The sequence below is a fragment of the Gamsiella multidivaricata genome (assembly GCF_025024155.1).
Source record: "Gamsiella multidivaricata strain RSA 2152 chromosome Unknown BC939scaffold_53, whole genome shotgun sequence".
NCBI classification, from domain to species: domain Eukaryota; kingdom Fungi; phylum Mortierellomycota; class Mortierellomycetes; order Mortierellales; family Mortierellaceae; genus Gamsiella; species Gamsiella multidivaricata.
In genome coordinates, this window is record NW_026251761.1 from 237,790 (window position 1) to 252,415 (window position 14,626).

General features: G+C 49.0%; 4 protein-coding genes across 4 annotated transcripts; 1 reads left to right on the top strand and 3 right to left on the bottom strand.

The window, feature by feature from the left end:
* The first annotated feature begins 3,377 nt into the window (after positions 1-3,377).
* BC939DRAFT_238552 (uncharacterized protein) lies at positions 3,378-6,806 on the top strand. Its single transcript, XM_051550921.1, has one exon. It carries the CDS (start codon positions 3,619-3,621, stop codon positions 6,709-6,711), a length of 3,093 nt encoding a protein of 1,030 aa, XP_051410047.1. The 5' UTR covers positions 3,378-3,618; the 3' UTR covers positions 6,712-6,806.
* Positions 6,807-6,852: 46 nt separating this feature from the next.
* BC939DRAFT_458332 (uncharacterized protein) lies at positions 6,853-10,124 on the bottom strand. The gene is made up of 9 exons (XM_051556584.1): positions 9,672-10,124; positions 9,501-9,562; positions 9,191-9,397; positions 8,913-9,093; positions 8,701-8,798; positions 8,274-8,611; positions 7,851-8,195; positions 7,064-7,747; positions 6,853-6,961 (listed from the first exon to the last, which is right to left on the bottom strand). The coding sequence occupies exons 1-9, from the start codon at positions 9,839-9,841 to the stop codon at positions 6,902-6,904; spliced, it is 2,145 nt and encodes a 714-aa protein (XP_051410048.1). The 5' UTR covers positions 9,842-10,124; the 3' UTR covers positions 6,853-6,901.
* A 51-nt stretch (positions 10,125-10,175) lies between these two features.
* On the bottom strand, positions 10,176-10,937 carry BC939DRAFT_458333 (uncharacterized protein). The gene has a single exon (XM_051556585.1). The coding sequence runs from the start codon at positions 10,847-10,849 to the stop codon at positions 10,394-10,396; it is 456 nt and encodes a 151-aa protein (XP_051410049.1). The 5' UTR covers positions 10,850-10,937; the 3' UTR covers positions 10,176-10,393.
* A 3,164-nt stretch (positions 10,938-14,101) lies between these two features.
* BC939DRAFT_505160 (gamma-secretase aspartyl protease complex, presenilin enhancer-2 subunit) lies at positions 14,102-14,524 on the bottom strand (the record flags this gene model as incomplete). The annotated part of the gene is made up of 2 exons (XM_051560619.1): positions 14,102-14,238; positions 14,362-14,524. The coding sequence occupies 2 exons, from the start codon at positions 14,522-14,524 to the stop codon at positions 14,102-14,104; spliced, it is 300 nt and encodes a 99-aa protein (XP_051410050.1).
* Between the last annotated feature and the right edge of the window lie 102 nt (positions 14,525-14,626).

Below are 14,626 nucleotides of genomic sequence, written 5' to 3' on the forward strand. Positions count from 1 at the left end.
ATCAAACCATCAGAGGACGACCCCATTTTTTTGCGACCCTCGCCCCCACATGTGCGCGCCTATCTGCCGCTCGTCGTGTGGCATATTCAACTCGTTCCTGCAGATCTGGATGACACGGCTTCTTTCACGTCCTTCAACTCATTAACGGCCTCGCAAAACAAACCTGTGATGCCTCGCCATTCCATCCGGGTCAGCTTCTACTACCAAATTGATATGAGAGGATGGGCCATCAATTCTTCAGTCTCAATGCAGTCGCATGTTCCGTCGTGTATCGCCAATGTCTATCGATTACTGAGACGCCAGGGAGTACCACCGCATGTCAGCCGACACAGTTCCAGGATACAGCTGGACTTGAATGAGTATGATCCTACAACAGGAATCTACGAACTTCGCTACGATGTCATTCCTGCTGACTCGGACAATTTGTTGACGGAGCGACGGACTATCTCGAGCGCGGTGAAACAATTTCGCCTGGGTGGCCCTCTCATCGAGGAAGATCCTGAACTGATTCAAGAAAGCCGAAGCTCATCGAACATACCACAAGAATTGCTGTTATCAGATGAGGACGAAATAGACGAGCTGGATAATGAACATTCCAACGAAGCGTTACGGACCGGCTATGTGGACGTGGAGCTGGATGGCGAGAAATGGGGTCTGGGCACCGATATCGTCGTACACATATTCATGAATGATATTGAAGATGAAGAGTTCGTTCAAGAACATGTGGAGTGTCTCAAATACATGGGCCGAGATCGTTATATTCTCCGGATGAAGCATACGGAAATTGACTCGCACCAGGGCGCCATCAACGTCAAGCTTCGGATTGAGCGGATACCGCAGCAGCAGCAGCACTCGGGAGGGACTAATCTCCTCAGTCATCAGCAACTTCGATTCCAGCGTCAGCAGCAGGAACAGGAGCGACAAAACCAACAACATCAAGAGAAGGGCCAGGATCAGATTACCCCATGTGACATGAGCGGAATGATTGTATCGGTAAATGGCCAGGAAAAAAACATCTTGCCTCTTCATCGACCATCCATGCAGGGCGTCAAACGAGGCAGTATGTCGTTACAGGAACAGCTGGAGCTCAGTCAGCAGATTGTGCAAGAGGTCGATGATAGTCCATCCCACTGGCGCGGAGGTTCCGATAGCCACGATGGACTGGAAAGCAGGACGACAGTATCACCATTGCTCCTGATGTCATCTTCGATGTCGATCACGAGGCAGAGTCTTAACCGGAGTAGCCAAAGTATTTTAAGCAACGGCACCAGCACCATGTCGCCTGGAAACTCGAACCCTAGCAAGGTCAACAGCAGTTACAGTTACTTCAACTCTCTGTTGCATGAACCGGCATCCTCATGGAAGGCAATTGTGAAGCAACGCGGTGTTCAGGTCTCAAAGCTCGAAGTTCAGGGACATGCACATGGAATCGTCAAAGGCGAGGGTGTCTTTGAGGACTACTCGATCTGGGACATCAAAGCGGCGCTGGATTGTGCCTCAGCGCGAAAGATTTGTATGTCCCTTCTATGCCATTTTATTTTACTTGTGTAAGTTGGTATTGAACCCGGGGACAAACATTTATTGACATGTGTGTTTATTCTAATCATAGGGGATAAGATGTTTGACGAATCGCACATGCTCATGCAAGCCACGCCGAGTTCGACCCTGAATTATGTACGATTAAAAGGATTCTGGCCTACAAGGTAATTCAGCAACGATGTTCACGCATAAGCCCTTGAACATTGCCCCTCCTTGCGGATGAGAGCATCTAACAGCAGAGTCGTTTTGTACTTATAATCTTCTTCATAGCCCAAAGGATATGGCGATCCTGAACACAACCTTTGTTACAAAGGATGCCATTCATTACTTCACCACTTCCGTAGATGATACAAATCAGTTTCCGTCGATTCCGCCTCCAGTCTCTCCGTTTGTTCGTTCAGAGGTCGTTGTCTCTGGCTGGTATGTGGAAGCGGTTAAGCCTAAGAGCGTGCGTATCGTCTATATTGCGCAGGCCTCACCCACAGGCTGGGTAGTACCGGGAACGGCCCTCGGCGCTATGACGACCGAGATGCCACTCTGCGTGGCAGAGGTGATTAAATACTTAGAGACGTATGGTAGCCCACCCACGCTGGTCAGTATTCGCAGGGGACGCGCGCTGGGTGTCGACTACTCGCATGCGAACTCGACTTTTCGGCTGGAATACGTCCAGGACAGCAATCCTATCTTTTCAGGACATAGGATATCGTCACAGCAGCATCAGCAACAGCAGCAGCAGGCTCAAAGGAGGGGCACGGCTGATTACGCAGTAGGAGTCAGAGCTGTAGAAAGTACACAGTTTAGTTCGCCAAAGATTGGACCAACAGACAAATTGCTGGCGGAGATACGCTTGGACGCTCGAGCGTGGGCCCGGAATGGAGACTGCGAGATCATGATTGATCCGCCGCCATCTAAGGTTACTTGCAGTAACGTTCCACACGATGGCACTGGATATAGGTTGCGGATCGAACACTCGAGCGGGCGCGCAGTTCCAGCAGGTGGAAAGGTCCTTGTGATGGCACGAAAGTCTGCAAAGCCGGGCTGCGGTATCGTCGTCAATGGCGTGGCCATCAAGATGCCGTCTATGGAGCATTTAGAAGGATGGACGCACCGAAAGGGACCGTCGTCAGAGAAGGATAGAGCACTTACATTGTCGCTGGTGGATGGTGTTTTGTCAGATAAGGAGAAGCAAGATGAGGATGACGATGACGGCGCGGGCACGAAAGCACACCACAAGGACACTTCAGTATCTCTTTCAGGAGAAAGCAGCCATGTGCAGGGTTTCCAAATGCCAGCAAATGGTTTGGACAAGAGGCGCTCGCCATCCGCAGTTCTGACGCCATTGCAGTATGCACAGGGAGCCATGGAGCTGTTGACAAGGATCAAAGCCGATGCTGAGGACAGTTGGACAATTGTTTCTGACAGCAAAGGTGGTATGAGAGTGACCAAACGATTCATGCCGACCGAGATCTCTGACCAAGTTCCTCTGGTCCGTGGCGAAAAAGTCATTGAAGGCTTCTCTCTGGAGGAGATAGCGACAGTGATCGGGACTCTCGGAACACGACCGAAACGTAAGTACTGAACCCCCCTAATCGATTGTTCTGCGCATCATTTGTACAGAAGATTCTTTGTTAATGACCATTTTGACGTCTTTAAAAACAGTCGACGGTTTATACGAATCTGGCGAGATGCTTGAGTCGTTCGGTGCAGGATGCGCCATATATCACTATGTGCTCAAGAGTTACTTCCCGCTGCCGCTCCCGTAAGTCTTTTTGAGTACGATCAAATCCTGGGACACCTTATACTATCCTGTTCCCTCACGATAGGCTTCTTCTCTTTAGTGCTCGAGATCTGTACTTCGTAACTGTTACTGCCTCAGCGGACGCCAGCGCCCGTTGTCCTCAGATTGTTATTCTCTCGACATCCATTCCCTCGGAAGCTGCGCCCAGTCTTCCTGCACCTCCCTCTTCAAAGCCACCGCATCTTCGTCCACGCGCGCACCTGCATCTATCAGCGTGGATTCTGGAGGGCATCGATCCATATAGCTCCAGCCATCCTATTCCCTCAACCCGCGTCACTTACATGACGGCATTGGATCTGGGCGGATCGGTTCCTCAAAGGATCAGTGGCATGCTTCAGACGACTTTTCCGAAAATGATTACCCAAGTCGAAAACTATTTGCAGCTCCAGGCAGCGCCACCAATTGTGAGGATTCCGGAGCAAACGATTGTTGGGCAGCCCATAGGTAAGACCTTATCATCCGTTGATTTCCTATGGATACCGTCTATACAGCTTGTGCTTTGTTCTGCGTGGCATCTGACCGTTTTCCCCTTGATTTCAGACGTAGATGCCCTCTCAATCGATGACAACAGGCAGGAAAAGCCACTCGTTTTACCATCGATCATACCGTGGAATCAGCCTACCAACAGGATCCTCACACGAGAATTTAGGCTGAAGGACTCGTACTTTGAGATCTTGGTTCTATTCGATCAGTTTCGACTTTATCCATCTCGACTGGATTTGGCAACCGAGAGACGTAGCAGAAAAGCCAAAAAACCTCATGAAAAGTTGAGAAGCGATAGGGGACGGGTGATGGATGTGGATCAGGGCGGACAGGAGACGGCGGAGATGACGACTCTTGATGCTACTGAGGAGAAGACAAAGAACCGGACGGTCTTGGAGCTGGTGGTGGATTTGAAGCAGTATCCAGTAGGCTACAATATCATAACCAGCATCAAAGTTGACCCCGAATTCTTGCTTCAGCACAAGCAACAGCGCGACATGGGATTGAAGCAGCAGCAACAGATGGCAAACCTGACACCAAATCTCAAACTTGCAGGATCGACATCTGCAGCCTCGCTGACAACCGGTGTTGCCTCAGCCGGCAGTAGATTTATTGGAGGATTTGACGAAGGCGGATCTGCGATCGATAATAACAATCAAGTCTCTTATGATGGGGATATTGGCTACTCTGGGTGGTCAAAAACACCAACTTCTGAGGCTGCGAGTAGCGGAACTGGAATCGCAGCGGTACTTGGAAGTTCAGCCAATGTTCCGCGTGCTTTACCGTCATCGACCTCATTGATCAGGATCCTGCCGCCGCCTATTACGGTCAATGTAATTGACATACCGCCTGCTCCCTCACACTCGTCCTCACTTTCGGGAATTTCGAGGAGAAGGAAGCATTTGATTATCATCACCGTCCCAGAAGCCGAAGTGAGCGTAACACATGCTAACGCTCAGTATCAAGCAGCAGCAGCAGCAGCATCTTTGGCATCAAAGGGATTCGCACCGCACATTATATCTGGAACGACTGCTAAACCGGTTGTAACTACGGGTTCTGTCAGCGGCACCACATCCACAATGTTTTCCGCAGAGGATCGTGTTGACTCAAAGCAAAGTCGTCATCAGGCGTCCTCGAACTCTTCTCACGACGCCGATTCAGCTATTGAGGCTATCAGGCCAGCGCTCTCTCCTAATAACACACCAGTCCCACCAGAGGCTGCCAAGCCAACTCATCAGTCGGCACAGGCGGGGCAGGATCTTGAGACGCGGATGTTCCAGTTTGGCGTCAAGATCGACCGACTAGAACACAAGAGCCTAGATCACTCTGCTCTTCAAGTTACCAAGGACAGCCTTGACACGGCAGCTGACGAGAAAGAATGGGATGGAAAGGTCATGGTGGATGGTATACCCGCTAAGGTTATCACAGGATGGTCCAGGCAGGAACTTGGCTTCTTGGACGGCATGATGGAGGATGATGGCGAAACTTCAGGGCAGCAACGAGAACGTGGACAGTCATTTGCGAAAGAGAGCTCGCAGCGCAATGACGCGTATTCTGACAGGCGTAGAGAAGCTCCGAGCTCCGAGGAAGAAGACGACGAGCCTCAGTCTGGAAACCAAGAAGACGGCGAAGGACTTGGTCCAAAGACTACCACTCGTCGAAAGAAGCACCGACGACAGCAATTGGCCAACGTGAATGAGAATCAGGAGTCAGGGCTGGCCAATGTCTCCCACCGCAGTTCAACCGGAATCACTTCTGACGAAGGCACGAATAGGACAGACACGACAGGATCAAACACGCGCCCAACGAGCTCCATGTATGGCTTGTCCAACTTTTTGATGAGTGTTGGGTTGTTGGGGGATAGCTCCACTAGGGGATCCAAGGCGGATCATGACCCAACAACCGGGGCACCAAGTGACGATTATAGTCATTCAAGTGTCGAGTATGATGACTTGGATGACGACCGTACAATTCGTGCGAGCAAGAGTGTTATCAGAAGTAGGCTCAGTGGGATCCTGAGTAATAACGAAGGCAAGAGCAGGCGCGGTGGCGGCGAAAGGGAGCGGAGAGATGACGATCACGACCTCGATCTGGAGAGTTTGCATGGCTCCATTGTCTTTGAAGATTATGGAGAATACTCGGATGATGGATATAACAACAACGGCGGTCCGCACGGGAGCGTGCATCATGGAGAGGGAAAGGACAAGGAAATTTCTGACTGGGCGAGACACAGCAGCTCGGTCCGAAGAAGGAAAGGCAAAGAGGTCGTGTCAAGCGACCATCATCGTGAACATGAGCAATCTTCCTTGAATATGTTGCGCGAAGGGGATCGTGGGCGTGACCACAGCTTAGAGCTAGATTCGGAAACAACCTCTTCGAATGTGAACCGCCACCATTATCGCCGACGCGGCAGCCGATCCTCGATGCATCAGAACGGACGAAGTGGGCAGACGGTTGTGCGACGACATGGCTCAACAAACGGGGCTGATCACCCACGATTCCGCGGCAGTAAGCTGTATTCATATAGCTTCAGGAACCTGTTCTGGTCTGCTGTTGCATGTTTCCTGGTCGGATTGCTGCTGAGAATCTATGTGATCGGACCATCGTTCCTTAAGGCCGTCTCGTCCACGTCGGGCTCCAGTGCTAGCTCGGCGACTTATTACTACTACTACCATGCGCCCAAGCAGTCAGCGGTATCATCATCGTCCTCAAGAACGCTGTTGCCAACAGACGGTGCAGGGAGTCGAGGTAACCAGCATGCCCGTGCTCGGGAGGATGTAATGGATAATACTGTTTGGCCGCATGGGATCCGGGAAGTCTTTACGGTCCGCCGTCTCCTGGGCTGGGATTTTGTTCTTTTGGCTTATCCGACCCAGGATGAACAGCGGTAGTCAGCATAGTCTCCACGGTAAAGTCAGCTAATGGCACTGTAGTACTATGGCTTTGTGGAAGTGAAGTCTTGCTTCCTTTACAAATTTTCAGTCTTGCTGCAAATGCCATTGTAAATAAAGCAATTGAACAAGCGTTGTATGCGAATTGTTAGTCTTATTGAATGTGATAAAAGCTATGGCCAAGATGTATTTACAGGGCATCAAAGTTGATGATGTGCAGTGCCTTTTTCCGCTCTCGTTCGTCTTCACGCTATGGACGAAGTACCAGAAGAAACAAGTATAAGTAACAGAATACACAAAACAAGGGACAAACGGCTCTGAGGATGACTATAAAAATTAACAATGTCTTTACCTTCTCCATCCAATTGAGTCCAAGGACAACGCCTGCCAGCATCGCAATAGTGGTTGCGAGGACAACAAACACCCAGGGAACATAGTCTCCTGGCCGGACATACAGCTCCAGTGTCCACTCGTCTGGTCCACCTTTCTTCTCTGCAAAGGTCGATGACACATTCTCCCCGAGCTGCTCTCCGGGAGCCAAGCCATATGCATCTGTATCCGGTTGCTGAGGAGGACGCGACTCGTCCTCCGCCTGGTACGGAATAATGATCAGCTGTGAGTTTGGAATGACACCTGCGTAGGTCGTGTAATGCTCAGGCTGGTTTCTGGTCACACCCACAAACAGCTCTTCCACGTAGTTGTTGGTTCGACCCAATCCAAAAAGCGAGTATGGCAGCGAGAGACCCAAATAGGTCGAGAATGGGTACTGAGCCACCTGGTTCGCTCGCTTCTTGCCAGAAGTGTCAAGTACTGTAAACTTAAACGTCGCGCCTGGATAGTTGACTCCAAAGGGTTTGGCCCCAGCCTTGGCGGGCTTCGTATCGTATTGGCCGCTCCAAGTTGGGCTAACACCGTTAGAGGCAAGGGTCTTCAAAAAGAAGGCGTCGTTGAAGTAGTTGTTGTGGATCATGGTGATAGCCCTTCCTGCCGCCTGTTGTCCAGTCACGCTCCTGAGCAACATAATATCCACAGTGCCCTGGTAGAGTTCAAAGCAGGAGATGAAGTCAGATTAGCTGGGTACATTTTGTGTGATCTTCTCGCATGGAAAAGCGTCAAGGAAATAAAAAAGGGCCACCTACGTCCTCATCGAGATCAAGGAACGCGGCAGCGCGGACGTCCTGCACGGAATTCAGCGCATCCGCTCCCTCTGTGACCTTAACAAAGGTCCGTCGTTTGGCGGCGACAGCTGAAGGCATGCATACGCTATCGTCACTCGAGCACAGGACTGACTGCAAGAGTGTTGCACTCGCGGGCTGATTGCTATCTCCTGCTGTGCCACTGACAACCAACAGATCAGGGTATCCGTCCAGATTGTAATCACCCACATGAACCGCCACTGGAAGTTTGCCCTTGAATCCAGGGTCCGTCAGAAGCAACTGTTGCCCCTCAGGCAGCACGTCGCTCAGCGGGAATCGCACAAGTGCCTGTAAAAGATGGGGAGATGTTAAATATGAGAATATCGACACGAAGGGGGGGGGCATTCTAAAGCCTTTTACTCTTACCCCTGGATCTGTATTGTGATCTGGATCAACATTGAACTTGAAATTTGGATCCGCCACACAAAGATTCGTGACTTGACGACACTCCTTCTGGCCCTTGGATGTGCATAATGGGACTTGCTGGTTGTAGTACACGTAAATGGAGCAAAGGCCTTTGGTATCGCAGGCAGGCACCACGAGATCGACTGCTCCATCGCCATCAATGTCTGCAAATGCGACCTGTCCTGATCCTGCGGGCAATAGTCCACTCGCGCCGAATGAAAAGCCCTGGTCTTTATTGTTCACATAAATCACATAGCTGTGCTGATCCTTGACAGCATCGTAACATGTTAGGAAGATATCTATTCTCGAAATCGAAAGAAGTGTCGGTCATATTTCACTTTAGTAAAACCCAAGGTTGCCGACTAAAGACAATGTATATCGCTCGTACCTGCTAAACAATCTCCATTGATGTCAACAAAGGCGCTAGAGTGCGGATCAGAGAGCGTGCATGCTGGTCCAGGTTCGCCCGTGAAATTCATTGGTGCCCTATTAAAACAAAAGTGGGTGTGTAAGTAAGTACCTTGCTTGCAAATCAGAATAAATATGAGGCGCATCATTTATTTTCTGAGTGGTTACCGCAGATCTCATCAAATTCCTTACACTTCAAAGATCTTTCCTGGTGTTGCTTGGGAGTACACGTTCTTCCAAACAGACAATGAACTGGCTCCTGCCTGATATCCCTCAAAGGCATATCCCAGTAAGTCCGTCAGCATATCACCATTATAGTCGAACGCCATGGGCTGGTGAGGGGTTGCAGACGGAACTGTGATGAAATTGGGATCTAGTGCATTAACATAAAAAATTAAAGACCAGAAAAATCAGTACTACGATACTGTGGTGGATCCTCCGCATATTTGCAAGTAAGAACGATTCTTTACCCCATCCACTGTCAATGTCGCCTAAATATACCCGCATCATCAGTTCTCCATTGGGATTGTGCACGGGATCTGCCTGGCCCATAACTAAGAGATCAAGTTTGCCATCGTGGTTGAAGTCCCCTGGAACAATATTGGTGATGATGAATGGCTGCGGTGTCTGGGCAATAACGACCGTTGCCGACGGGAACAAAATGAAGGACCATGTGGCTAGAAAAAAGCGGAGAGGAGACCAAATATCGTTCGGTTAACAAAGGGTCGGTGCTCCCGCTGCTGAGATCTATGAATCGTGTTTCACAAAGGGATGAGTTACCATGATCCCAGAGATATACGCTGAACGAAGTTTGGTCATCCTTCAGGGTGATGATGTCCGTGCTATTTTTTTCCAACCGATGAAAGCGGTAATTGGAAAGCATCCTGGCACGGTTAGTAGCAGGTAGCATATCCATTCTGAAAAGAGCGCCATGTAGGTTGTCGCTCTTACTATTTGTCTCCATTGAAGTCCGCAAACGCTGCAACAGTGCCCTGGATATCTTTGAGGTTCACATTTGAGTCAACGTTATAAAGTCCACTAGTGGGGTACTTTCTGGCAAAGGTTGATCCGATAGCGAACGTGAGCGCCAAGACTGTTGTGCTTGCGACTATCCTCATCATGGGTGACTGTGCGTGTCAAGGATGAGGAGCTGAGTCCCGTTGATGCTCGTAAAAGATGGCGAGAATGAATCCACTTGCTGAGTTGAATACGCTGAGGGGCTCTTTGAATGAATGTGCGCGTTCTGGTTGTCCTTGTAATAAAACGAAAGCGGTGTGGCAGAACAAAGGGAAGAGGGGAGGGTGAGCAGAGAACGCTGATAGCCCCTATTTGCACGTGATCATTCCAAGTTGAGGGGGGCACCTCATCGATGATAGAGAATGCTTTGCCATAGACACATAGACGAGCACACAGAGAGACAAGGCAACAAGAAGAATCGTTATATAGTTTTCTGATGGATATGATAGATATGGTTTATTTTTGAATACGTTCCTGTCTCCCGGCCCACTCATCTTCCTCCTCCACTCGTGATCCTGTTGTCCCGTTGCACCCGTTGTGCCCGCTGCTGTTCTGTTGCACCCGTTGTGCCCGCTGTCGCCATGGTCGTCTGTGCTGGTCGAGAGGGATCTAAAGAAGAAAGAAAAAGAGCTGGGGGAAAAAGATGATGGTTAGTATCAACTGCCCTTGTCGTTGCCATTCGTTAAAAATGCATAAAAGAAAGCGAAGTGAAAGACATTTTGGCCCGCAGACCTACTTGGCCACCAGGATCCAAAGACCTCTATGTGATAGGCATACCAAACAGAGACTACTTGAACCCCTGAAGGGCTCCAGGGCCCTTCCAAAAACAACACCACCCGAGCCCGAAAGAGAGAACACAAAGACCGGAGGCAGAGGAGGCCATCCTTTAAACCTATACTCACCCCAGACTGCAAGACCACTAGAGTACAGAAGGGGACACCACAAGCCATGTCCCAAATGAACACGAGGCGCTTTGCAAGGACTTTTTTGACAACACCAAGCAAACCAGAAAAGAAGAAGACAGCCAAGAGGGCCGCCCACGAAAAGTAATACAAAAGATTGAGAGAACAAAGTGCTGGCGGATGCGCTGGGGATGCAAACAAAACCCCCATTGTGCACACCGCGCCCCACTACTGGTACCACCTCTTCAACGGACTGGTCCAGCCACCACCACAACAAAAGAAAAAAAAAAAAAAAAAAAGAACAACGTGGGGGCTCTATTGAGGGAATAATATACACTGCCCACCACATGCCGAACACTACAGCAAAGTTGGTCAGAACCCGGTAGTGTCAGCGAACCAACAAGAAATAAAAAAAAAAGAACAACGCGGAAGCCTGTGTCCCTATCACAGGCCCCACCCCTGACTACTACCTCTATAGTGGTCCCGAGAACATAAGGACCCAGTAGTGGCTAGCAGCAACAGCAGGAACAAAAAAAGAGAACAAGTGGGGTCGAGTGCATGAGAATACGGACAAAAACCCCATGCACCGGTTCCCGGACTAAACCCCCCTGGTGTCTACCCCCTCCCAGTTCACTTGACTAATGTTGTCAAAAAAGGCCTCACAAAGAACCCCGGTTTCGTTTGAACATGACTTGGGATGCCTCACCCGACTGTACCCTGTGGCTCACAGCTAGAGTGATATAAGGGATGACGTCCCTACCCGCAGCTTTGTGCTGTCCCTTAGGAGTTGGAGCAGCGTGTTTTGAAAAGGTAGCCGTCCCCACTCCAAGAATCCAAGAGGCCCTGCCCAGCACACCGACCGCACAGGCGCCTCCAGAAAACTGACAACCGCCCAGATTCACGTCGCCAAGAATGCCCAGCAGAAATAAAAAGGGTAAGGGAAGAAGAGGTGGGGCGAAGGAGGAGAGCTCAAATAAACTTATCTTTTATTACTTGCGGCCACGGTTGTTCGTCGTCAATGGTCTTGACTACGGCTGGTGATGGTGGGCGAGCGTGGGTCCGTGGGAGAATGGGTCGAAAGTTAGTAAAGTGGGTTCTGAGGTGTGGCATGATGTGCTGGATGGTGGAGTATGAAGGATGTACCTGAGAGTGTGGAGTGGAAGTGAGAAAAAAAAAGAAAAGGAAAAAGAAAACATAAAAGCGGTCCGAGCGCTGACGTTAGTAGCGTGCGAACCTGGCACCGATGGTGGCAAAGGAGGGGAAGAGAGAAGGAAGCAGGGCTAGGTCAACGAGTGAGTGAAGGTGAAGGCGAATGAAGGAGTGAGCACCCGTTGGGTCCTTCGAGTAACCGGGCCGGTCCCCCCTCATTACCACTGAAGGCCTTCACTCGCCTCGCCCTGGTGTTCGATTATGAATGCGTATGAAAGGGCAGACAGAATGTATGCGGTGTGCTCAAACAGTCTTTTTATTGCCACTAATTTTTCGTGTTCCTGGCCTTGTCACATCGTCCGAGCGCTGGGCGCAGTCCGCCCGCCTTGGTCTAAAAAATAAATAAATTTGCACTAAACACTAATCACCAAACAGTGAACTACATGCATTGGGCACACGATGCTGTATCCATCTTCTCGTGCAGAGTAAAGACAGTTGTTCACTACACATAATTCAAATCCATGGCAATAGACTCTAGAGTTGATCCATATGCCTCCACGTCTTATTGTTTGGTTTCTAAGCTAACTGTTCCTGACTTCACAAACGGTGCAAGACATTGTTATTCCGCGCCAATGAAGGTGAATCAACTTGACAACATGCTGTATATGCCACGCAGAACGATTAATGTGCTATGAAAGACTTGCAAGTAAATTTGTAGGTGATGATAATGATGACTGTATTTATTCTCCCTGATCTTATCAGAAGTATCTATTCATTCACGTTCTGCCTATCTCGGTATTTTACTCCATTCGCTTTTTTTCAGTTTTTCCCACAATATCTTTGCTGAGCCGCTGTTTGAACCGCGGCAGATAAGGACCGTTACAAGCTTCCATACATTAACGCATTTGCAGTGGCTTCGACTCTCGCTGCACACGTAAACACTGTATTCAATGTGTACATTTAGCTGTCATTCCAATAGCGCTGTTATATTATGCTGTCGGGATGCCGATGTAGGAGAATCCACATCCTGGTGGGTTGAAGTGGTTAGTCTGTTGAAGACTGTAAAGGCTGTGCTCTGTCGGACAAGTTTTCTGCAGCAAACTGTTAATTTCCACCATAGGTCCAAGCTACGCTGACAAAGTTACGCTGACCATTGGGACAACTGTTCAACGACTGCAACATGCGTTGGATAGGATGGCGCTGATAATATTGACAATGACAACCACATCCAAGCAATGATATTGGAGCGTAGCACGGATCTAATGAGATATGGGAGCTTGATGGTGTTCAAATGCATTAACATCACCATGGCTGAGTATCCGTCGATAGACCCTAGACTCTGGCAACATTTAAATCCAAGTGGACAAACTGATTTTATTCAAGACGCTCATTAAAGAGCTCTAACGCCGGGGCATCGAGATTTAGTGAAAAAAAGAAAGCTTTATTTCAGCCATAACGTCAACCAATTCATTCAAGGCGATCTTCAACAAGAATAGCCTGATGCTGAAGATAAAAGAATATCTAGGCAAGGGAATGTTTGTTTCATTTTTATGCTGTAAAACTACCATGTAACCTGCACCTCAATTTAACGACCAGTCTAGGACCCGTGTTTGTATCTGGCAGCTGCAGTCGGAATGTAGTCGATTATCGCTGTAGCCGAAGCACAAGCGAATACTAAATCGTAAATGCATCATCTTAAGAACCTTCACGACCTCAACGTTAGCCATCCGATTGGAAGGAGGTATATGCATGGCTGCATGATTGAGACACAGAAAGATCAACTGCAACGGAACTTGCAAAACCAGAAGAGTGTCGGGCTACTTCCTCGTCTGACTAGCAATAACACCAGCAGAGCAGCATCCTGGATTTACTTTTAATGTTCAAATCGGGCCAATAGTTAAGGAGGAGCAGCATCCCTGAGGTCGAATCATGATGGCGTCAAGTCCTTTGTTCATGAAGTGGTATCCGTATTCTGAGCTCTCAGCACGAAGCTATCATCTTCAAAACGCCTCGCTTATTCCACATACCGGCGTATAAGAGTAATTACTGATTAGCCAGCGGAAAGCAGTTGACAAGAGTCTCTTTTTGAGAATTTTATTAAGCCGGTAGCATAATAAAGCTAATGGATAATAGTGGTGTAGAACACATGATATTCTATTGCAGATGCTCTGGGTATATTCATTCAAGACGTGCCAATTGCTGGATAGTCTCCCCTTCCAGTTGGTATTAAGGATGTAGTGTGCTGTTTGTGCATGATGCTGGGTTTGCTGGCTGTCAGTTCAAGATGCAAGTGTCGATGTCCATCCTGGTAGTTCAAGCGCCTTTGACCAAAACCACGGTCAAAAGATCTCCTGTAGCGCCCCAGCTCAAGCGATGATTGACAAAAATCCCGAACCATGTTGAAAAGATAATGAAAAGCAAAGTCGCCAGGATACCGGACATCAAAAGGTCTATATTCATGAAGGCAAAACAACAGACGGTAATATAGTATTTCAAGGGTGAGTATCAAGCATTTCGGGGCATGCGATGGTACCCACCGACACTGCTTGAAAAAGTAACACAGAAACACATACAGTGCCTGATTTGAGGACTGAGGTCGCTGCGATGCCGAACAGGCCAGATGTAGAGGACATTGTAGACCCAAAGGAAGGGGAGGAGACAGAATCCGCCGTAGAAGAGCTTCTTGCTAACGTTGAGGATTTCGTCCGCACCCATCTTTTCGATTGGTTTGGCCATGGTGAAATAGACAGCGGATGATGTAGATGAGAGAGTGGGGATGACGATGGCAGCAGGCCATTAATGCAGCACATAGAAAAATCAAATGGATTTCCTACTATT